Source organism: Panthera leo, chromosome B1, assembly GCF_018350215.1.
Source record: "Panthera leo isolate Ple1 chromosome B1, P.leo_Ple1_pat1.1, whole genome shotgun sequence".
Classification (NCBI taxonomy): domain Eukaryota; kingdom Metazoa; phylum Chordata; class Mammalia; order Carnivora; family Felidae; genus Panthera; species Panthera leo.
The window spans coordinates 51,316,358-51,340,970 of NC_056682.1; the positions used below are offsets into that span (position 1 = coordinate 51,316,358).

General features: G+C 42.6%; 2 protein-coding genes across 12 annotated transcripts in view; one reads left to right on the top strand and one right to left on the bottom strand.

The window, feature by feature from the left end:
* The window catches only part of MSRA (methionine sulfoxide reductase A), a 455,502-nt gene extending 448,188 nt beyond the window's left edge, over nt 1-7,314 (top strand). For 10 of the 11 annotated variants that reach the window (XM_042934989.1, XM_042934998.1, XM_042934992.1 and 7 more), the window contains 2 exons: nt 6,552-6,661; nt 6,998-7,314. In XM_042934989.1, the coding sequence (XP_042790923.1) occupies nt 6,552-6,661; nt 6,998-7,295 (408 nt within the window). In that variant the 3' untranslated portion in view covers nt 7,296-7,314. Of the gene's footprint in view, nt 1-6,551 lie in introns of all 11 variants that reach the window. The other variant, XM_042934999.1, reaches the window with a different exon arrangement.
* Nucleotides 5,302-24,613, bottom strand: part of LOC122217666 (serine protease 52-like) — an 88,428-nt gene continuing 69,116 nt past the window's right edge. Inside the window, exon 5 of the mRNA XM_042934984.1 lies at nt 5,302-5,679. Coding sequence (XP_042790918.1) covers nt 5,389-5,679 — 291 coding nt within the window. The 3' untranslated portion in view covers nt 5,302-5,388. The remainder of the gene's footprint in view (nt 5,680-24,613) is intronic.

Sequence of the window (24,613 nt, forward strand, 5' to 3'; positions counted from 1 at the left end):
GAGAGACCAAGCCCTGGAGCCTGGAGAAGGCAAGGACTAGTGGAGCCCTGAGGTTTGACCAGCCAGAGAGTGGATTTCCTGGCAGTGTAATCATGGAGTTTAAACTTTATTAAATGAGTATAGAGGACACTCAATATTACATTAGTTTCAGATGTACAACATAGTGATTCAATAAGTTTATACATTATGCTGTGCTGATCACAAATGAATCTACCATCTATTACTATACAATGCATCATGATTTCATTCACTGTATTCCTTAACTGTACCTTTTATTCCTGTGACTTCCTCATTCCGTAGCTGGAAGCCTGTATCTCTCACACCCCTTCACCTATTTTTCCCTGACTCCCCATCCTCCTCCTCTCTGGCAATCTTCAATTTGTTCCGTGTTTATAGGTCTCATTCTGCTTTCTGTTTATTCATTTGTTTTTCTTAGATTCCACATATGAATGAAATCATATGATATTTCTCTTTCTATGACTTATTTCACTTAGCATAATATCTTCCAGGTCCATCAATGTTGTTACAAATGGCATGATCTCATCATTTTTTATGGCTGCATAATACTCCACTGTATATACATACATGTGTGTGTACCACATCTTCCTTACCCATTCATCTATTGATGGACACTTTTAGGTTGCTTCCATATTTTTATTGTTGTAAATAATGCTGCAATAAATATAGGGATGCGTATATCTTTTCGATTTAGTGTTTCATTTTCTTTGAATTATTGGATCATATAGTATTTATACTTTTAATTTTTTGAGGAACTTCCATACTGTTTTCCACAGTGGCTACACCAGTTTGCATTCCCACCAATAGTGCACAAGGGTTCCTCGTCAACATTTGTTATTTCTTGTCTTTTTTATTTTAGCCATTCTGACAAATATAAGGAGACATCTCATTGGTTCTGATTTGAATTTCCTAATGATTAGTGATGTTGAGCATCTTCTCATGTGTCTGTTGGCCATCTGGATGTCTTCTCTGGAGAAATGTCTTCTTGTCTTCTGCCTATTTTTAATTTGATTATTTAGGAGGGTTTTGGTGAGTTACATAAGTTCTTTATATATTTTGGATATTAACCCCTTATGAAACTGGGCCACTTTCTAACACCATGCACAAAAATAAACCCAAAATGGATGAAAGACCTAAATGTGAGATCTGAAACCATAGTGAAGTTTTGAGCCAACCTGGCAGTTACTTTGACCAGGCAAGTCCTTGATTACCTGCACTCATTCCCCATACCACAGGGCGGCTCTGTAGAGCCTGAAGGAAGACCGCAGTCTTCTGGGATGGCATCAGCCTGGGGCTGGAGGCAGGGCCCCCTAGCCTGGGGGCCCCTCAGGGATTCAACCTGTCAGGATTTCTATGCTTCAGGCTAGAGCATTTGCTGCACTTACTTTCAACTCTTTATCTGCCCCATGATTTTCCTATGGACAACCCACTTTCATGAGTACAGACTCCTTTTTGGAAGCTACCAGAAAACTTTGCAGGTGATGTGATTCATCATTTCTATAATCAGGAATGCTACATCATCAGCATGGGCCCCCCTTATAGACCCTGGAAGAGACCACAGAGGTTGTGGATTATGTGCTGCCCCAGTTTAGCTCTCCTGACACTCCCGTCCCTTCCACAGTAGCAGGCAAGAGAGCCGCAGTGATGCTTGGATTGAGATAGCCCTCTATCTGTCCTAATTCACTGAGGAAAAGTAAGTTACACAGAAACATTGATACAGGGGCGTCTGTAGTTAGTTGGTTAAGTGTCTGACTCTTGGTTTCAGCTCAGGTCATGGTCTCATGGTTCGTGAGTTCAAGTCCTGTTTTGGGCTCTGTGTTCACAGTACAGAGCCTGTTTGGGACTCTCTGTCTCCTTCTCTCTGTCCCTCCCCTGCTCTCTCTCTCAAAAATAAGTAAATAAATGTTATTTTAAAAAATAAACATTGATACATTAGCCATTATTCATAACAAATTACTTAATGACACCCCCACTACTGAATAGACCACCTGATTTAGGAAAAGACTGAGGTTCACCCCACCAGCACCTACACTTCTTGCACATGGCCCAAATTGACCAGTGAACTTTGGAGGCTAGAAGGATCATCTGTAACCTGGTCTTCATCTTTCACTTCCTCCTGCTCCTCCAAACCCCCCACCATCACCCCACTCACCCCCTCCCCAGAAGAGCTAACAGGCTTTTTCAAGAGCTATCAGAGATGCTGAGGTCATCCTTCTATGCAAGATGATTGGTCCCCCCTGTATGGACATGGCCACTGAAACAGTCTAAAGAATAATCCTACCTATGGAATTGGCCAAGGGTCTTTGACAAGGAAAGTGAGAGCCTAAGCACCCTGCTCCCCAAACTCCCTGAGGTCCCCAAGGATGTGCTTTGGCTTGAAGCAGCAGCAGGGACCCAAGTGGAAGCCCCTAAGGTGAAGTGAATCCCCAAGACTCATTAATCACTGAGATGAGGTCGAGAAACGAAAGTCCATACCCTCAAGGAGCACATGGATCTGTATGTGTATTGTGAGAAGGGAATGGAAGTGGCTTAGAGAAACAAAGCACAATTAGAATGCAATGTCATAAGTACCAAAAAGGATAGCCCTTTTGTGGGAGCCTAGACGTTGGAGTAACTCCTGCCTTATAGATTCAGGAAAGGTTTTATAGAGGTGGGGGCATTTGATCTCCATGCTGAGAGATGGGTAGCAGCTCACCTGATCTGGAAGACAAGAAAGAGCATTCCAAGGAGGTTGTGTGCAAGGGAATGGAATGTTCAGGAAACGTATAAAGTTCTATATGACCCACAAAAAGAGTTTTCAGAGAGGAAGGAAAAAGAAAGAGTTAGGAAAGGACCAGGGATGTGAGCCCTAGGATGTGGAGTGAAATCCGGCACGGTAGGGCCATTGGGTTCTCCTAAGGGTTTGGGGAGGCTTCACTTCATGGTTTAAGGAGGTGCCATTACCAGCATGTGCTCTCCTGGCTTCTGGGTCAATAATCAATCCCAGTCCTGAGTCCTGTTCTCTTTAACCCTGTAGCTCAACTAGTACAGTGGAAGGGCTGGAACAAAAGAGTGATGAGGGTTGGCACAGCTGACTGGCCCCAACCAGGTCTGAAACAAACGGGCCCCAGAATCCCCAGCACTGCCTCCAGCTGTGTGTGTCCGGCAAAACCTCTCCAGGAGATGGGCCTGGAAGGGCTGAGGACAGTGATCTGCTCCTGAAGCCATGTGTGTGAGAAAGCAGAGGCAGGGGACGTGGGGGAGGAGGAAAAGCAGATACTAGTTAGGATTTCTGTTTTCCTCTTCCCTTTTCTTTTACATACAGTTTCTTTCTCATGTGTTTGTCCTCCCTCCCCAGTTTTAGAACGAGGGTTGAGGACAGCCACAGCCCTGTGCTCAGGGACGGCCTCAGCCTTGAGGCTGGCCACCCCAGCGTGGATGGGACGATGTTGACCCCAGGCCCAGTGATGCCAGTATGCATCTCCCAGCCCAATGAGAACTGACCAGAACGTCCCAGCTTGTGCAGGAGGACAGCAAGTGCAGGAGGACAGCTTGGAGCTGTCTTCTATGGGTTTTCCTCACTGTTTATTTTAGTGTCTTCCTCTCAAATAAAAGTGAAGTGTCTGCCATCTTGTGGCAGAGGCCTGGTACTGCTGCCTGGGCCCCTACAGTCACCTTCCCACTGCTCCCCCAGAAGGGATGCTGGCCCTCTGGGGTGGTCCGTGGGCAGGGGTCGGTGGGAGCTGGTGTGGAGAGGAGGAGGGAGCCTGGGCAGTAGTGCTCACTGGCACAGTCCTCTCCGCCTTGGTAAATAGGCTTCTGGAGACAGTGGCTGTGGGCTCTGGGGCCTCGGAGGACAGCCTTTTATGAAAGAGAAATAGGGCGAGTAGTGTGGGAGGAGGTCACCTTCAGAGAGGACAGGGCCTGGAGGGGGATGAGGCGAGTGAGTGGAGACCCTGGGAGACCTGGGGGCTGGGTCCTAGCCCTGAGGGAAGGGGGCAGAGGAGCTCAACAGCAGGCAAGCTCCTGTGCAGGGTGGCCACAGCCAGGAAAGTCAAAATATGTGGTCACATCAGCATATGAAAGACTCATGTCAGGACTCATGCGTTAGCTCAGGTGAGAACCAGAGGGGAGCGTCTCTTGTGAGTGGATGAGCTCTCTGAGAGCAATCATGTGTGCACATGATTTCTGGGCTCCTGACCAGTGAGGGTGTCAACTCCACTTATAAATCTGGAGCCCTTTTATTTGGTATTTGAATCCAGCTACAAGAGACAGAGATCATGTGAAACCAGTCCTAGAAGCTCTGTGCCTCTCAAGTTGCACCAGGAAGGTCAAGTCATGACCTTACATCCTGTCCTTTCCACAAGTTCTCGAGTACTGCCTAAAGCAGCCAGGATACTCCACAGGCCTCTTGCTTACCGTCTTCCCCAGAACAGTCCACAACCACAGCCACCCCATGTCCTGAAGTGGGCACTTACCTCACAGGCAAATACTAGCAGTAATTTTAGCAAATGTCCAGTACATACCCCCCTGGGCACTGACCCATTTCCTATTGACAGTGATGTCATTTCTAACTCTAACTCTAACCAGGACAGTTAACCATTCCAGACTGTCATTCTCACTGAGGCTTTGGTTCCTGGAACCAATTGCTGTGTTAGCTGGAGTTCGGTCACGGAAATAGAGTGTTCAAGGTATTTCAAGCAGGAAGGTGGATTTTAAGCATCAAAGGGGTTTTGATGCTTCCAGACTCATTAGAAAGGCTGTTTGAGTGAGGATTGGGGAAAAGCACCACTGCATTTCAGGATACCAAGAAGTTACAGAAATTGCTGGGGATCACTGCTAATGACTTTGCCTGAAGCATGACTGTCAGTGATTGTCAGGAAGAGCTGGTGGAGTCTCCAGTCTGATCTTTGGAGACATTCACGGCTGCACCTTCCAAATAATGGCTTCTCCTAAGCCTGCCAAATTTCACGTGTGCTTCTCTCATTGGTGGACTCTAAACTGGCGTGCTGTTGGCAATAGAATCTGGGAAGTGTATTTTCCAAGCTTCCAGCCTGTGCGGTATTAGGGCGAGCTGAGACTGTCAGGGATCAAGACACGATATCTGACACGCACTTTTAAATACGGATGATAATAATAGTACTTCCTTCATATGGCTGTTGTGAGGCTAAAATTAACACTGTGAAGTCTTTGCACAGAGTGTGGCATATGGTAAGCCCTCGATAATTGCTCGTTTACAAAAAATTGTCAAAACTGAAGTAGGAATGGCTCCTTGTTCTCATTTCTAACCCCTGTAAGGAAACTGGCTGTTTCCAAGCTGTGGGGTCCAACCCGCCCGCCTTGGCAAGGATCCTGTTCCTTACCATCCTGGGCCCGTTTGGCATCAGATCCTCAGTCTGCCTCATTCTGGCTCAGAAGGCTGGATGGAGATGCAGGAGGAAGGGGAAAGTTCTTAGGGAAATAGTGCAGCAGTGAATTGTGCTGGATTAATACTGGATTCCCCCTGCTCTGCAGAGGGAAGGACTTCATTTCAAATGGACCAACAGTCCATTTGACCAGAGACTGGTCACTTCCCTCCTGGAAACACGAGTCGGGGCTGTGCCTTGCACTTCTGTACCAAATGGAGTTCGCAAACCCGGGGGTCGAGTCTCTGTAACGTTGTGCCCAAATGCTCCAAGCAGCCTGTAACAAGAAAGAATCAGGGCACAGCTGAAATCCAAAAGGGAAAGGAAACAGGCTAAGATCCATGGGGAACAATGTCTATTTCTTAATCTGTCTCCTGCCCCAAATAGCTCTGCTCTCCTCCCCCACTTGTGTTTATGTGTCTGTTTCTTTCCCTGGCAGCAGATGCCACCAGGCCTTCAAGTAGGTCACAGAGGGCGAGGATGAGCTGACACAGGCCCTCAGGCCACGTCCTCCCTTGACCTCACTCCCTGGTTCCTGGGTCTGGAGACCCACATGAGCCCATGCTCTCCAAGGCATCCTGGCAGGGTCCGTGCTCCCTAGAACCCAGCAAGTCAAGGTTCCTCTGTCCAGCCTGTGAGTGGGCAGGGGGCCTGTTCAGAACTGGCAGCAGAGGGGACAGCACTGAGATGGGCTGTAGCCCTCCCCGCCTCATCCTGCCCCTGCCCTTTCATCCCCTCCAACCGCAGCCCTGCTTTACCGCCCTCAGGGATGCCCATTCTTCCCAGGGCAGCCAGAGAGCCCTATGTCCCTGCTGTTTACCCTGAGAAGCACTGGGGTCCCTTTCACATAGACCCACAGGTTCCAAACCAGGGCTCCTAGCATGTACCAGGGGCAGCAGTGGTGGGATGGGTAGAGTGCACAAATTAGAGTCAGGAAACCAGATTTCAAACCCCAGTCACCTGAGGCACAGGCTAGTGAGAGCGTGCCCAGAATAACCCAGCTGGGAAGCCACAGGTCCCAGGCCTGCAAGGACCCACTGCACACCCCAAAGCCACATGTGCCTGCCTCCCTCACAGCCCAGCCTCCCATCCCTCCTTGGGACCCTCTCTGCCCAGCATCCGGTCCTCATGGTGCCTTTCTTTCTACAGGTTCTTTCAGAGCATGGCTATGGCCCGATCACGACCGACATCCGGGAGGGACAAACTTTCTACTATGCGGAGGATTACCACCAGCAGTACCTGAGCAAGAACCCTGACGGGTACTGCGGCCTGGGGGGCACTGGCGTGTCCTGTCCACTGGGTATTAAAAAGTAATTTCTCCCCATGTGGTCAGCACTTGAGGTCACAGCAAAAATGCTTTCAACAAATTGGGCAATTCTTTTGTGGTTCAGGTCAGCGGCTTTTCAAAATACACAGAGCACAAAGGCATTCATAAAAATCTGGTTTAATGAGGTGTAATTTACATGAAGTGCAATGAATGGCAAGTTGAGAACATGCAGTTTATCTTCTGATAAATTATGGTGGGACTAGAACTGTGACCTATTGGGGTCTGAATGAGGATAATGAGTATGCTGTGTTTCCCCTGCTTGGGCCAGGATGCCTGCCACAGAAGCTGGGGAAGGAAGCTGGGAGATTGTCGGACAGGATGAGGCACATCGGACACCCTTTATCTGTGCCCTTTCCCACCTTACCTGCCCTCTGCCCTCCAGTGCCTTAACATCTGCAAACATTTATAGCCTCAATGAATCATTCACTGCAATACTTTGCTCTTCTGATCCTGTATGTGTAAGGGGCTTTCTCTCCTTTTCTGCCCTCCCATGGCAGAGAAAAGATGTGAGTTGGCTTGACGAATTCAAACACTTTGCTTACAGCTATGAGAAATGCTTGTTCTAATAAAAGTTTACAATCCAATACAAAATGCCTCATGTCTCATCTCTCTTTTACTTTTAGGTAGGATATTTCTAAGTATTGTAAGACAAAACCCTCAAAATTCCTTTCCCCTAAATGGAGAATATGATTGAAATTTTCAGGAACCATGTGCACTTCTGGCTCCTTTCAACTTCAGTGATAATAGCTGTTTTCCACACGCCTGTTCTGTTACAGCCATCACAAAAGGTACTATTCTAATTAGACATGTGCAATTCTTGCCCTTAAGAGTCTTTATACCCAAGACAAAGGGTGGGGGACCTAAGCAATGTCATCACATGAACAAATCAGATAATCACAGGTCCTGACAAATGATATGAAGATGATAAACAGGATAAGCTGTATCTAGGGGCTGTGAAGTTACACACAGAGGGGTTTTGGTTACATTGGTCAGGGAAGGCCTCTGTGGGGTGGAGAGACAAGTTAACTGATGCAAAGAAGAAATATAAACACAAGGGAGGAGGGCAGAGCTTTGGGGCAGGAGACAGATTAAGAAATACATTGTTCCCCATGGGTTTAGCATATTTATTTTCCCTCTTGGATTTCCTCTGTGCCCTAAGCCATTGTGGAAAAATTAAAAATAGAAATTTCATGTGATCTGATAATTCCACTCCTGGGTATTTACCCATACCCAAAGAAAATGAGAACACTAGTTCAAAAAAGATATATATACCTCTGTGTTTATCACAGCATTATTTATAATGGCCAAGATACAGAAGCAATCTAAGCATCCATCAATAGATGAATGAATAAGGAGAATGTGATTGATGCCTACACACACGCACACACACACACACCTACATACACATTGGAATATTATGTGGCCATAAAAAATGATGAGAGCTTATCATTTGCAACACATGGACAAACCTAGAAGGTATTAGGCTAAGTTAAATAAGTATTATGCTAAGATAAATACAAATACCTGATGATTTCACTCATATGTGGAATATAAAAAAAACTAATAAAGAAACAAAAAGCAGAAACAGACCTATAAATACAGAGAACACAATGGCAGTTGCCAGAGGGGGAGGGGATACAGGGATGACCAAAATGGGTGAAAGGGAGTGAGAGGCTTCCATTTATGGAAAGAATAAATCATGGGGATGAAAGGTACAGGCATAGGCAATGCAGTCAATGGTATTGTAATAGTGTTGTATGGTGACAGATGGTGGCTACATTTGTGGTGAGCATTGCATAATGTATAGAGATGTGGAATCACTGTGTTTTACACTTGAAACTAATGTAACATTGTGTGTCAACTATACTTCAATTAAAAAATTATTGGGGTGCCTGGGTGGATCAGTCAGTGAAGCATCAGGCTCTGTGCTGACAGCACGGAGCCTGCTTGGGATCCTCTCTCTTCCTCTCTCTTGGCCTCTCCCCCCACATGCTCTCTCTATCAAAATAAATAAATTAACTTAAAAAATTGTTATTAAAAAGAAAAATACATAAGTGGAGTAGATATGCCTAATCAGTCTCAACATCCCCATTTTGGTTGTCTGAGGGAAAACCTTTCCAAACAGAAGGGCCAGAAGGTGTAAATTCCTTCCTCCCAAGGGAGGAATTTGTAGTGTTTGAGAAATGGACAGGCCTGTAGAGCTGGGATAGTGTGAACGAGAAAGAGTATTGAAGAGAGGTATCTGAGAGGTAGGAAGAGCCAGATCATGCAGAACCTTCGAAGGACATGTTAATGGGACTTGTTTGTTCATTCTATTTAATAATTGATGGTCATTGGAGAATTTTTAAGTTTCTCTTTTTTTTTTGTCTAGGCCGAGCAGCTAGAGGAAAGGTGCTGTTATTTGCTTGTGAATGAGTAGACAGAGGAGACATAAGTGAATCAATCCATTTTGGCCACTCAAAATTTGAAGTTCGTCATCCTCATGGAAATATGAGGGAGGGTAGTTTGCTGTGCAGTTTTGGAACCAGGAGGGATCCAAGGAAGAGAAATTTAAGAGTCACCAGTGTATGGATGACATTTGAGGCATGAAGCTAATTTAGATCATCTGGGAAAGGAATGTAGAGGAAGAGAAGAGGTCAGAGGATTAAATGCTGGGGTGTCCTGACATATGGAAAGATGGTAAAGAAGGAGCAAAGGAATTTGAAAAGTGACATTTGAAGGAGGCACATAAAGGAGGTGTGTCCTTGCAGTGGAAACTAGGCACAGACATATGCCCCAAGAACTGAATAATGATCTGAATGACGCAAAAGTGAAATGCAAATGATACATCATGAGTCGGGGTTAAACTCAGACCAAATTTTTTCTACATTCATATCAGACCATAATGAAAAATGACAAGCAAGGAAACCAGGTCCTTTTGAGGAAGGATCTTGCAGCATTTCAGGAGGTATATGCTTTGAATTTTGCCCTAAACCTTCCCCAGAGGAACATGGGTGCCTTTTACCAAAGTGACTCTTTATTCAAGAAGTGGAAATAACCCAGGCTCTCCTTGGAGTTATTACTTCCTGGCTATAAACTGACGTTTTGGGAGACCTGCCACCATGGTCCTGAGAAGGGTGGGATTTATAAAGACTGATGGAGTGTTATTCTAAGTCTATCTCACAGTGTGTCTAGCAAGTGTGAATAACAAGCTTGAAGTTCTTTCCTCACTCCCAGTATGCCTAGTGTGTATTAACTATGTTTATATTAACTATGTTAATTATGGAACATTAACTATGTTCCTAGCTTCTGTAAACTGAGATGCTTTAACATCTCCCTGCATGCATATGTTAGACATGCCTTGTCTGGACAACACTATAATATGCTTGAGCCACCTTGCCTTGGCTTCCTGCCTCCTTTGTCACTCTGCTTCTCTCTGGGAGGAATCTTCCTCCTAGAGGTACTTTTCCACATATAAACTGACCAAGCCAGAGTTCACACCCCATTCACTGACTTTATCAGGCTCTCACACTGAAGACCACTGTCTACCTGCCCTAATCAGGGTCACCAGGTACCAGACAACTAGGGACAGCTCCTGTGCCCCAGAGCTAGCTAAAATTATTAAAATGAGCTAACCCTAAGTCGGCTTACCCTGCTTCACCCATTCCTTCCCTTGGGAACCACAATAAAGACTCTAGTCCACATTTCCCCCCTCTCCCTCTGCCTCTGCCTCCTGATAGACCCTGATGCTTATCCTGGTAGCCTCCCTATGGCATGTTAGTTCCCTGATTCATGGAATAAAGATCCCCAGACTTATCCACTCCCAGTAAAGAAAAAATATCTGTGAGGGAATTTAAAATAGTAGTGGCACCAGTAGCAAAGTTAAATGATTCAGAGGTTGAGATTAGTGCACATCCCATTTTGTTCCCGTTTGGCAGATATTAAAGCTAAATAGGTCTTGGGAAATTAATGTAGATTATTATACACTTAATGATGTGGTACAGTAGATATATCATACTTACCAGAACACGTTAATGTAGCCACTGGCATCTAATATGCAGGTATTTGCCCAACAAAAACTTCTTCTCTATCTCTACAAGTAAGGATCATCAGAAGCAGTTTGCCTTCACATAGTAGGGTCATCACTGTATCTTTGCTGTCTTGTCTCAAGGCCATGCCAATTCTACTTGATGTCATGTTTAGTCCAAAGAAGCCTTGATCATTTTGACATCTCACAGAACATCAACTGATTCACTGCACTGTTGACATTAGATGAATTGGATTTGGCAAGCAGGAAGGAACAAACAGCCTAGACAGTGAGAGATTTTACCCCAGAAAGTTCAAGGACTGCCACATTGGTTAAGTTTCTAAGTATCTGGTGATTTGGAGCATGAGAGACAAGTTACTATATTTTGGACTACCCATCATGAAAAAAGAGACAAAATATTTTGTGGACCTCTTTGGGTTTGGGAAACAACAGATAACCACATTTGGGGGATTTGAACTATGTACTGGATAACTCACCAGGTTTGAGATGGACCCAGAACAAGAAAAGACTCTTCAGAAGATCCAAGCTGAGCTACCAGTCACCTTTCCAACAGCAGTCCTTAATGTATTGAACATATCTGTGGCAAACAGAGATGTTGGATAGAAATTCTGGCAAACCCTAGTAGGAGAATCACAGTGAAGACTCTAGGGCATGAAGAATATAGCTGTGTCCAATGTGTGTGCATTGAAAAGTAACTCCTGACTTGCTACTAGGCCCAGGTAGAGAAGTAAGCAACTCAAGTTATCTATCTATCAAACCCTAAGTACTCTCTGATTATCTGAATCACAAAATTGAATGTGCACAGCAGTAATTTATTGTTAAGTGGAAATTGTATATATGAGATTGGGCTCCGGAGCAGATTTAGAAAGCATGAATAAACTGCAAGATGGGTGGCTCAGAATCACATGATGCTTACTTTAATTTATTCATTACCTTACCTTTAATCCACACCTTTGACCTCATAGGCTGTTTCCTCTGACTAGGAAGGAGAAAATTGTGTGTCTTGTTTATAGATCGATTTTACTGTAGGCTGGCTGTAGCCAGAAGCAGTTGCTGCATTGCAACATCACTTGCTTTGCCCTGGACGATACAAGTGAGAAAATTCTCCCAGGGGCAGAAATTTGAGCAGTGCATTTGTTCGTCTACTTCATATGGAAGGAGAGATAGCCGGAGATACATATCTATATTGATTCATGAGCAGTGGCTAATGGGAAGAAAATAGGAAAGAAGAAAATTGAAAGATAGATGACAGTGAGTTCTAGAGGAAAATGATATGGATAAATCTTAGATTGGGCACAAATATGAATGGGACTAAATGCCTGTGAGAAACCACTTTGGAGTCAGTCCTGTGAATCCCCAACCACATGGCTGCTTGCTTAACAACCTCACAAACAAAATGGCCACAAGGTAGAAATGGAAGCTCTGCGTGAATTCAGAAACATAGACTCACTAAGTCTGATCTGGTTCCCCACCTAGTACTGAGTAGCCAAAGGAGAATACCCCAGTATGGTCCTAATCATCTGTGGTAGTGTACATGTGTGGAAGGGAGGAAGGGGCCAACCAATCACCTGGTGGCATGTTAATTATTTTGCACACTTTATATTGGAGGAGATTATGATTTGTGCTCATAGGGTGGGCACATATTCCATATGTTCGTTTGTATTACTATTCATAGAGCTCCTTTAACCACTCCCTATGTGGAGTTACAGGATGTCTTATCCATAGTTATGGTATAATGCTCCACAGCAACTCCTCCAATCAGAAGACATATTTTGTAGTGAAAGAAGTGTGGAATGAGTTTCTTCTCATAGAATTCACTGATATTGCCACATTTCCCATCACTCAGAAGCAGATGACTTGACACAATTATGGAATGGCCTGCTGAAGCCTTGGTTACTACATCAGCTGGGTGGCAACCTTCCATAAAGTTGAGATGTTGTCTTTTGGATGTGTTGTATGACTTAGATCTGCATCCAGTATTTGGTACTGTCTCCCCTTGAGCCAGAATGTATAGGTCCCGGCACCAAGACATGGAAGGGGGAGTAATTGGTCTCATCATAGCACTAAATAATCTGGAGAAATTTTTGATTCATATCCTCAAGACTTTTGACTCAGTAGATTTAAAGTTCTAGTGCTCTAGGGGTCAATGCTTCCATTAGAGAATGTTCATGATTCCCTTTGAATACGGAGTAGAAAAGCTCCTCTGGACATTTTTGTCTCCTCTTGTTGATGAACCAATAGATGTATAAGGAAGTTTCTGTATTAATCAAGATGGAGGATCTCAACTTTCAAGGGGAAACAGTGAGAGTATGGATTATATGTGGATGCCTGGACCCAAGAGGAGTAGGTTTGGATCACCCAGCAGGCAGAGAACTTTGCCCATCTGATTTGCTGGCATAGAGAAAGGAGATCATGAAATGGGTGGTACAAGAAAGAAATTGTGTTATCAACTTAGTTCTCATGTTATGTTTTAGTGCATTAATTGTCCTCTTTCCCTTCCATTTACCCCACTACCTTATATGAAGAAATTATGTATGACATATGATAAATGTGTTAATGGGATTTTGTGTGTAGAGAACATGAATTCTTTACCCAGACAAAAGATGAGGGTGGGTGTGGATGTTGAAAGACAAAAGGCAGTGTTATAGATTGCATGTTTGTGTCTCCCCCAAATTTATAAGCTGAAACCCTAACCCTCAATGGGATGGAATTAGGAGGTGGAACCTTTGGGAGGTAATTAGGTTTAGATTAAGTCATGAAGGTGGAGCCCTAATGTTGTGATTAGTGCCCTTATAAGGAGAGAAAGAGAAAGGAGCTCACTCTCTTGGCTACGTGAGGATGTGGCAAGAAGGTGGCTGTATACAAGCCTGGAAATGGGCCCTCGCCAGACACCAGATCTATTGGCACTTTGACCCTAGACATCTCAGCCTCTAGAATTGTGAGAAATGTTTATTGTTTAATCTGACTGGTCTACAGTATTTTTGTTAAGGCAGCTATAAGTATGTGACTAAGACAGCTTGTACTGAATAGTTTTTATATTCAGATCCAGATAACCCTTCTCCATCTTTCTCCGTGTCCTGAGAGTCCTGAATGGGATGTAACAAACAAAAGACTTCCTTGCTTTCTTGCTTTAATTTAGGTCTGGCCCACAGAGGCACTTGTAGGAGATTGAGGGTGGGAGATGATTAAGGTCAAGACATTTGTTTTCCCAGCAGGTCCCCACAGGTTGGCTGTGAATGGGTGATAATTGCTCCATGCTGTTGTTGAATATGGCCCACAACACTATCTATTTAGAGTTCTCCTAAACCCTGTTTACTTTGTAAATATTCCTTATATGAGCCTCTTAATTATCCAGATTGAGTGTGCTATTTATTTCCTGGTAAGACCTTCAAGATACAAATGGGGAAAGTAAACTTTCTTCTACAATTAATTCCAAAAATTCATATAAAAAGACATTTCTATTCTAAGGTTCATGCTAATTAAGTAAAAATATTTTTAACTACTATGGTTTTGCATGTAAAATCACAGCATTTTAGAATGGGAAAGAGTCTTATAGATTATTTAAATGGCTGCTTGTTTTATAGGTTAGAAACCAGAGGACACCAGAGGCAACTTTTTCACTATTAGAAAGTGCCACAAATCCATTTACATATCAGAAAGAAATCTTCCCCCTGATGTTGAGATCACTGGCTCTGGTTCTTCCCTCTGGGGCTACCAGGGAAGTTTGACCCTCTTCCTCAGGAGATAGATACTTGAGGATATTTGAAGACAAAATAAACTCTCCTCAAATGATCTTTTCTAGGCTAAATAACTTTCTATATCCCTTCTAAAACCTTAATTTATACCTGTTGACTACCACTACTAGATTTCCCAGGTTCACCAATGAATGTCATTTGTTTAAGATTTCACTCCAACATGGTACCCACCAACCACATGTAGCCATTTAAAGTTAATTAAAATTAAATATAATTAAAAATCTAGTTCCTCAGTTGCACTATCTACATTTCAAGTACTCAATAGCCACAAGCATCTAAGTGGCCACCATATTGGATGGTGCAGATTTAGAACATTTGCATTACCACAGAAAAGTTCTATGGATAGCACTAATCCAAGGAAAGAGTTTGATGGGACTTGCAGGTCCTTCAGTCCTTATCATGTCCTTTTGTTAATAGAGCTAAGTCATTATGTTGGCCCAAAGGATCAATGAAAGGTTCATATGAACTACCTTTAAGCCAGGGATTCCATTCATATTCTTATACTCTCACTTTATTATTATCTTCTTAACCTTAGTTATCAGAATTTACATTCATTTGTTGTTGATTTTTGTTCTGTTTATTTTAGCCCTGCACTTCAGTTTGTTAAAATAATTTAATTTAGACTCTGACATCTGGAATATTGTTTCCCTTTCCCAGTTTTGTCATGCATGGGCTTCATTAGCATGTCCTCAGTGTCTTCTTGAAAGTCATTATGCAAAATACTAAACTGGGCAGTTCACTTAGAAAGACATGTCCTTTGTTTAAGGTCTTAGAGCATGTATTATAATTGGCGTGCCTTTTCACTCTACTGCCACTCCTGACCCTCACTCTCCCCAGCCTCTAGCAGAAATTATTGGTGGATTTCATGCTTTCTCCTGCTGAGCCCAGATGCACCTTCAGAATTCTTCTCCACAAAGGACTTTGGGCAGCCACAGCCAACTATCAGACTTGGTTTTCCAGGTGAAATCTATAGCTTTCTTTCCAGACCTATACCTTTTGACAAATGCTGTGGATATAATGCCTCAACTAGTTGTAAGTTTACCTATGAAAACAATCATACAAACAACATACCATTATTTTACCCACAACCTGATGATCAGAGAATGGGGCAGATGTTTTGCTGAAATACAGAAATACCACTAAAGCTGAAGGAGAGATCAACTACAGCCTGAGAGATCCAAGTGAAAATGTTATATATGCCTCTTATAGGTTGAATGACCTTGAGAAGAATCACATGATCTCTCTGAGACTCAGTTTCTTGGAGTGTAAAGTGGTGATGACAATACCTACATTGTTGGTTTTTTGGGAAGATCGAATATTTATATACACATAAAGGTCATTCCCTAGAAATTTTGTCAGCTATTCAAACAAACTAATATTGTTTGGATAAGGTCACTGATTATTCTGGGGCCAGGCTGGATTCACAAAAGTAAATGAGATTAAAAGCCTCATCAAATAATCTCCTCTTCATAAGAAGATTTAAAAATAATATCTGCAGAAGGGAGTCTCCGGAGTCAAGCGCAGACTAGAGGCCCACGGAAGAGGGTAGGAAGGGCGGCGAGGCGGTGCGCGCTCCACGGACTGGCGGGAGGGAGCCGGGGCGGAGGGGCGGCTCGCCTGCCAAGCAGAGCCCCCGAGTCTGGCTGGCAAAAGCGGAGGGGCCGGACAGACTGTGTTCCGACAGCAAGCGCGACTTAGCGTCTGGGAGGTCATAAGTTAACAGCTCTGCTCGGAAAGCGGGAAGGCTGGAGGACAAAGGGAGGGAGAGCTGCTGAGCCCCCGGACGGCAGAGCTCAGCTTGGCGGGGAACAAAGGCGCTCACCAGCGCCATCTCCCCCGCCCATCCCCCAGCCAAAATCCCAAAGGGAGCCAGTTCCTGCCAGGGAACTTGCTCGCTCCACGCAAACACCCAACTCTGTGCTTCTGCGGAGCCAAACCTCCGGCAGCGGATCTGACTCCCTCCCGCTGCCACAGGGCTCCTCCTGAAGTGGATCACCTAAGGAGAAGCGAGCTAAGCCTGCCCCTCCACCCCCCGTGCACCTTGCCTACCCACCCCAGCTAATACGCCAGATCCCCAGCAACACAAGCCTGGCAGTGTGCAAGTAGCCCAGACGGGACACGCCACCCCACAGTGAATCCTGCCCCTAGGAGAGGGGAAGAGAAGGCACACACCAGTCTGACTGTGGCCCCAGCAGTGGGCTGGGGGCAGACATCGGGTCGGACTGCGGCCCCGCCCACTAACTCCAGTTATACACCACAGCACAGGGGAAGTGCACTGCAGGTCCTCACCACGCCAGGGACTCTCCAAAATGACCAAACGGAAGAATTCCCCTCAGAAGAATCTCTAGGAAATAACAACAGCTAATGAACTGATCAAAAAGGATTTAAATAATATAACAGAAAGTGAATTTAGAATAATAGTCATAAAATTAATCGCTGGGCTTGAAAACAGTATACAGGACAGCAGAGAATCTCTTGCCACAAAGATCGAGGGACTAAGGAACAGTCACGAGGAGTTGAAAAACGCTTTAAACGAAATGCAAAACAAAATGGAAACCACGATGGCTCGGCTTGAAGAGGCAGAGGAGAGAATAGGTGAACTAGAAGATAAAGTTATGGAGAAAGAGGAAGCTGAAAGAAAGAGAGATAAAAAAATCCAGGAGTATGAGGGGAAAATTAGAGAACTAAGTGATACACTAAAAAAAAATAATATACGCATAATTGGTATCCCAGAGGAGGAAGAGAGAGGGAAAGGTGCTGAAGGGGTACTTGAACAAATTATAGCTGAGAACTTCCCTGAACTGGGGAAGGAAAAAGGCATTGAAATCCAAGAGGCACAGAGAACTCCCTTCAGACGTAACTTGAATCGATCTTCTGCACGACATATCATAGTGAAACTGGCAAAATACAAGGATAAAGAGAAAATTCTGAAAGCAGCAAGGGATAAACGTGCCCTCACATATAAAGGGAGACCTATAAGACTCGTGACTGATCTCTCCTTTGAAACTTGGCAGGCCAGAAAGGCTTGGCACGATATCTACAGTGTGCTAAACAGAAAAAATATGCAGCCGAGAATCCTTTATCCAGCAAGTCTGTCATTTAGAATAGAAGGAGAGATAAAGGTCTTCCCAAACAAACAAAAACTGAAGGAATTTGTCACCACGAAACCAGCCCTACAAGAGATCCTAAGGGGGATCCTGTGAGACAAAGTACCAGAGACATCACTACAAGCATAAAACATACAGACATCACAATGACTCTAAACCCATATCTTTCTATAATAACACTGAATGTAAATGGATTAAATGCGCCAACCAAAAGACATAGGGTATCAGAATGGATAAAAAAACAAGACCCATCTATTTGCTGTCTACAAGAGACTCATTTTAGATCTGAGGACACCTTTAGATTGAGAGTGAGGGGATGGAGAACTATTTATCATGCTCCTGGAAGCCAAAAGAAAGCTGGAGTAGCCATACTTATATCAGACAAACTAGACTTTAAATTAAAGGCTGTAACAAGAGATGAAGAAGGGCATTATATAATAATCACAGGGTCTATCCACCAGGAAGAGCTAACTATTATAAATGTCTATGCGCCAAATACCCGAGCCCCCAGATATATAAAACAATTACTCATAAACATAAGCAACCTTATTGATAAGAATGTGGTCATTGCAGGGGACTTTAACACCCCACTTACAGAAATGGATAGATCATCTAGACACACAGTCAATAAAGAAACAAGGGCCCTGAATGATACATTGGATCAGATGGACTTGACAGATATATTTAGAACTCTGCATCCCAAAGCAACAGAATATACTTTCTTCTCGAGTGCACATGGAACATTCTCCAAGATAGATCATATACTGGGTCACAAAACAGCCCTTCATAAGTTTACAAGAATTGAAATTATACCATGCATACTTTCAGACCACAATGCTATGAAGCTTGAAATCAACCACAGGAAAAAGTCTGGAAAACCTCCAAAAGCATGGAGGTTAAAGAACACCCTACTAACGAATGAGTGGGTCAACCAGGCAATTAGAGAAGAAATTAAAATATATATGGAAACAAACGAAAATGAAAATACAACAATCCAAACGCTTTGGGATGCAGCGAAGGCAGTCCTGAGAGGAAAATACATTGCAATCCAGGCCTATCTCAAGAAACAAGAAAAATCCCAAATACAAAATCTAACAGCACACCTAAAGGAAATAGAAGCAGAACAGCAAAGGCAGCCTAAACCCAGCAGAAGAAGAGAAATAATAAAGATCAGAGCAGAAATAAACAATATAGAATCTAAAAAAACTGTAGAGCAGATCAACGAAACCAAGAGTTGGTTTTTTGAAAAAATAAACAAAATTGACAAACCTCTAGCCAGGCTTCTCAAAAAGAAAAGGGAGATGACCCAAATAGATAAAATCATGAATGAAAATGGAATGATTACAACCAATCCCTCAGAGATACAAACAATTATCAGGGAATACTATGAAAAATTATATGCCAGCAAATTGGACAACCTGGAAGAAATGGACAAATTTCTAAACACCCACACTCTTCCAAAACTCAATCAGGAGGAAATAGAAAGCTTGAACAGACCCATAACCAGCGAAGAAATTGAATCGGTTATCAAAAATCTCCCAACAAATAAGAGTCCAGGACCAGATGGCTTCCCAGGGGAGTTCTACCAGACATTTAAAGCAGAGATAATACCTATCCTTCTCAAGCTATTCCAAGAAATAGAAAGGGAAGGAAAACTTCCAGACTCATTCTATGAAGCCAGTATTACTTTGATTCCTAAACCAGACAGAGACCCAGTAAAAAAAGAGAACTACAGGCCAATATCCCTGATGAATATGGATGCAAAAATTCTTAATAAGATACTAGCAAATCGAATTCAACAGCATATAAAAAGAATTATTCACCATGATCAAGTGGGATTCATTCCTGGGATGCAGGGCTGGTTCAACATTCGCAAATCGATCAACGTGATGCATCACATTAACAAAAAAAAAGAGAAGAACCATATGATCCTGTCAATCGATGCAGAAAAGGCCTTTGACAAAATCCAGCACCCTTTCTTAATAAAAACCCTTGAGAAAGTCGGGATAGAAGGAACATACTTAAAGATCATAAAGGCCATTTATGAAAAGCCCACAGCTAACATCATCCTCAACGGGGAAAAACTGAGAGCTTTTTCCCTGAGATCAGGAACACGACAGGGATGCCCACTGTCACCGCTGTTGTTCAATATAGTGCTGGAAGTTCTAGCATCAGCAATCAGACAACAAAAGGAAATCAAAGGCATCAAAATTGGCAAAGATGAAGTCAAGCTTTCGCTTTTTGCAGATGACATGATATTATACATGGAAAATCCGATAGACTCCACCAAAAGTCTGCTAGAACTGATACATGAATTCAGCAAAGTTGCAGGATACAAAATCAATGTGCAGAAATCAGTTGCATTCTTATACACTAACAATGAAGCAACAGAAAGACAAATGAAGAAACTGATCCCATTCACAATTGCACCAAGAAGCATAAAATACCTAGGAATAAATCTAACCAAAGATGTAAAAGATCTGTATGCTGAAAACTATAGAAAGCTTATGCAGGTAATTGAAGAAGATATAAAGAAATGGAAAGACATTCCCTGCTCATGGATTGGAAGAATAAATATTGTCAAAATGTCAATACTACCCAAAGCTATCTACACATTCAATGCAATCCCAATCAAAATTGCACCAGCATTCTTCTCGAAACTAGAACAAGCAATCCTAAAATTCATATGGAACCACAAAAGGCCCCGAATAGCCAAAGTAATTTTGAAGAAGAAGACCAAAGCAGGAGGCATCACAATCCCAGACTTTAGCCTCTACTACAAAGCTGTCATCATCAAGACAGCATGGTATTGGCATAAAAACAGACACATAGACCAATGGAATAGAATAGAAACCCCAGAACTAGACCCACAAACGTATGGCCAACTCATCTTTGACAAAGCAGGAAAGAACATCCAATGGAAAAAAGACAGTCTCTTTAACAAATGGTGCTGGGAGAACTGGACAGCAACATGCAGAAGGTTGAAACTAGACCACTTTCTCACACCATTCACAAAAATAAACTCAAAATGGATAAAGGACCTGAATGTGAGACAGGAAACCATCAAAACCTTAGAGGAGAAAGCAGGAAAAGACCTCTCTGACCTCAGCCGTAGCAATCTCTTACTCGGCACATCCCCAAAGGCAAGGGAATTAAAAGCAAAAGTGAATTACTGGGACCTTATGAAGATAAAAAGCTTCTGCACAGCAAAGGAAACAACCAACAAAACTAAAAGGCAACCAACGGAATGGGAAAAGATATTTGCAAATGACACATCGGACAAAGGGCTAGTATCCAAAATCTATAAAGAGCTCATCAAACTCCACACCAGAAAAACAAATAACCCAGTGAAGAAATGGGCAGAAAACATGAATAGACACTTCTCTAAAGAAGACATCCGGATGGCCAACAGGCACATGAAAAGATGTTCAACGTCGCTCCTTATCAGGGAAATACAAATCAAAACCACACTCAGATACCACCTCACGCCAGTCAGAGTGGCCAAAATGAAGAAATCAGGAGACTATAGATGCTGGAGAGGATGTGGAGAAACAGGAACCCTCTTGCACTGTTGGTGGGAATGCAAATTGGTGCAGCCGCTCTGGAAAGCAGTGTGGAGGTTCCTCAGAAAATTAAAAATAGACCTACCCTATGACCCAGCAATAGCACTGCTAGGAATTTATCCAAGGGATACAGGAGTACTGATGCATAGGGGCACCTGTACCCCAATGTTTATAGCGGCACTCTCAACAATAGCCAAATTATGGAAAGAGCCTAAATGTCCATCAACTGATGAATGGATAAAGAAATTGTGGTTTATATACACAATGGAATACTACATGGCAATGAGAAAAAATGAAATATGGCCTTTTGTAGCAACATGGATGGAACTGGAGAGTGTGATGCTAAGTGAAATAAGCCATACAGAGAAAGACAGATACCATATGGTTTCACTCTTATGTGGATCCTGAGAAACATAACAGAAACCCATGGGGGAGGGGAAGGGAAAAAAAAAAAAAAAAAAAGAGGTTAGAGTGGGAGAGAGCCAAAGCATAAGAGACTGTTAAAAACTGAGAACAAACTGAGGGTTGATGGGGGGTGGGAGGGAGGGGAGGGTGGGGGATGGGTATTGAGGAGGGCACCTTTTGGGATGAGCACTGGGTGTTGTATGGAAACCAATTTGACAGTAAATTTCATATATTAAAAAATAAAAAAAAAATAAAAAAATAAAAACAATCAAAAAAAAAAAATAATATCTGCAATCCAGGGAGCACTTACTATGTTTCAGGATCTGTACCCAGTGTATATATAATACATAACATATATATTATACATACCATATGAAAATATATCATATATATACTGTATTATATTATATATTCTTGTTTATATACATATTATATAATTTGTTATTTGGTGGGACTTAAAAATGTTTTTAATGTTTATTTCTGAGAGAGAGCGAGAGAGAGAGAGAGAGAGAGCAGGGGAGGGGCAGAGAGAGAGGAAGACACAGAATCTAAAGCAGGCTCCAAGCTGTCAGCACAGAACCCAATGTGGGGCTCGAATTCACAAACTGTGAAATCACGACCTGAGCCGAAGTTGGATGCTTAAGCTTAACAGACTGAGCCACCCAGGCACCCCTTGATGAACTTTTAAAATATCATTTACTCTTATGAATCCACCCTGCCTCAGAATGATCGTGATGTTTTCCAAATATTATTAATTTGTAGTAATATTTTATAAAATTTCAAGGGAACAATCTTTTTTTTCTACCTTATATTTGATTCCAAGATGCCTTTTTTGCCCCCTGAAAATCTAGATATTTCCATCAGAGCTCAAGCTATAGGTTTATGGCAATACCTATGTTTTGAGTTCCAACTGAGACATTGAGACACCAAGAACACATCTTCTCTGATATAAGCAATGGCTGTGGAACAGATATTCCTGGACACCCGCAGTTTATTTACTGGTGTTACTTACTGGTGCATACAGGATGCAACTCTATGGGCCATCTACCCTATCCTCGCTACACAGGTGTTCTACTGAGTGGCCCCCTTGGAGGTAGGAGTAAAAGGAATAGCTCTGGACTGAGGCTCCTGGATCACCTGTAAAAATCACTTGTGCATTAGAGAATTCCTTCCTTCTTCCTTCCTTCCTTTTTTCTTTCTTTCCTTTCCTTTCCTTTCCTTTCCTTTCCTTTCCTTTCCTTTCCTTTCCTTTCCTTTCTTCCTTCCTTTCCTTCCTTCCTTTTCTCCCTCCCTCCTTCCTTTTCCTTCCTTCTTTCCTTCCTTCCTTCTTTCCTTCCTTCCTTCCTTTCCTTCCTCCCTCTTTTCTTTTCTTTTCTGTCTTTCCATTAGAGGATTTCATCCATGATTTTCCTCTCACTGTTCATTCATTCATTCATTCATTCATTCAATCAACCTGTATTTATTGAGTTCCTAGTATGTGCCAGGGTCTATGATAGATGATAGGGTACCATGTGAGCCAAACATGGTTTCTGGCCTCATAAAAATCAGACTAGTGAGGAAAATAGACATTAAACTAACAACATCACAAATATATAATTACAAAATATGGACAGTGTTCAGAGGGAAAATTATGGTGTGTTATAAAAACGTAAAAATGAGGAGTTCTGGTTCAAGCTGACGAAGTTCCATAAGGGATGACTTTTGAAAGATTCATGAGAATTAACATGCAGAGGTGAAGATGTGGTCAAGGGGCACAGTCCAGTCAGAGGCATGTAAAGGCCCTGAGGTGGGAAGGAACAGAGTATTTTGGGGGAACTGAAGAAAAGATGGGAAAAAAGGATATCTAAGAGCAGTGGTGATGGTGATATATGTGTGGTAATGATTATTTTTTTTATAGCTGACCCGTATGAGGAGGAGTCTGAGGGATTAAGTTAGCAATGCCAACAAAGTAGGTTTCTGTCTTTTTGAGTATCCATAATTGAACTACTGCACTATGCAGCCTGTTTGCATGAGGCTGCTACCTCTTTTGTTTTGTTTGTTACTGATTTTGTTTTATCTATCTTCCAGGGTCACATCTTGAGGGCCCCCTGGGGCCTTTGGTTTTTATTGTGGATGCTTTTCTTAAAACTGCAATTAGCTATCAGATTTCCGTTTTTTTTAAGATTTTTTTTTTATTTGGTGGTGCAGTCTCTACACCAAACATGGGGTTTGGACTCATGACCCCAAGATCAAGAGTCGCACACTCTTCTGACTGAGCCAGGCAGGTCCCAGATTTCTTCTTTTCTTTAAAAAAAGATATTTTGGGAAAAACGGGTACATTGAGATATTATTGACACACAACCCCCCCCCCAAATTTTATACTTAAAATATGCTTTGAGAAATTTTTATAAGTTTCTGACATGCACATAACCATGAAAATATCACTACAATTAGGATAATAATATATCCATCACCCCATGCCTCTTTGACTCCCTCATTTCTGGGCATCCTTCCTCCACCCAATAACCTCTCCTGCACCCAGTCCTGAGGCAATCAGCTTTATGTCATTACAGTTAGTTTGCATTTCTAGAATTGCTTATAACTAGACTCATACAGTATTTACTCTTTCTTTGGCTTCTTAACACTTGGTGTAAGTGTATTAAGATTCATCCATGTGGGTGCATGTTTTTTTGATTCATTCCTTTTTATTTCTGAGTAATATTTCATTGTGTGATTGTATCACAATTTGTTTATCCATTCATTTTTTTGAGGGGCATTTGAGTTGTTTTCCATTTGTGACATTAATACATAAAGCTCCTATGGAATTCATGTGCTTGTCTTTGTATGGATATATGCTTTTATTTCTCTTGCGTCAATAAAATGGCTAAACTGTATGATGGATGAATGTTTAACTTTTTAAGAAGCTGACAGACTCTTTTACAAAGTGGCGTAAGATTTTACATTATCACCAGCAGCATGTGAGATTTTCAGTTCCTTCATATCTTCATCAGAACTTGGCAATGGCCAGTCTTTTTGACTAAAGACATT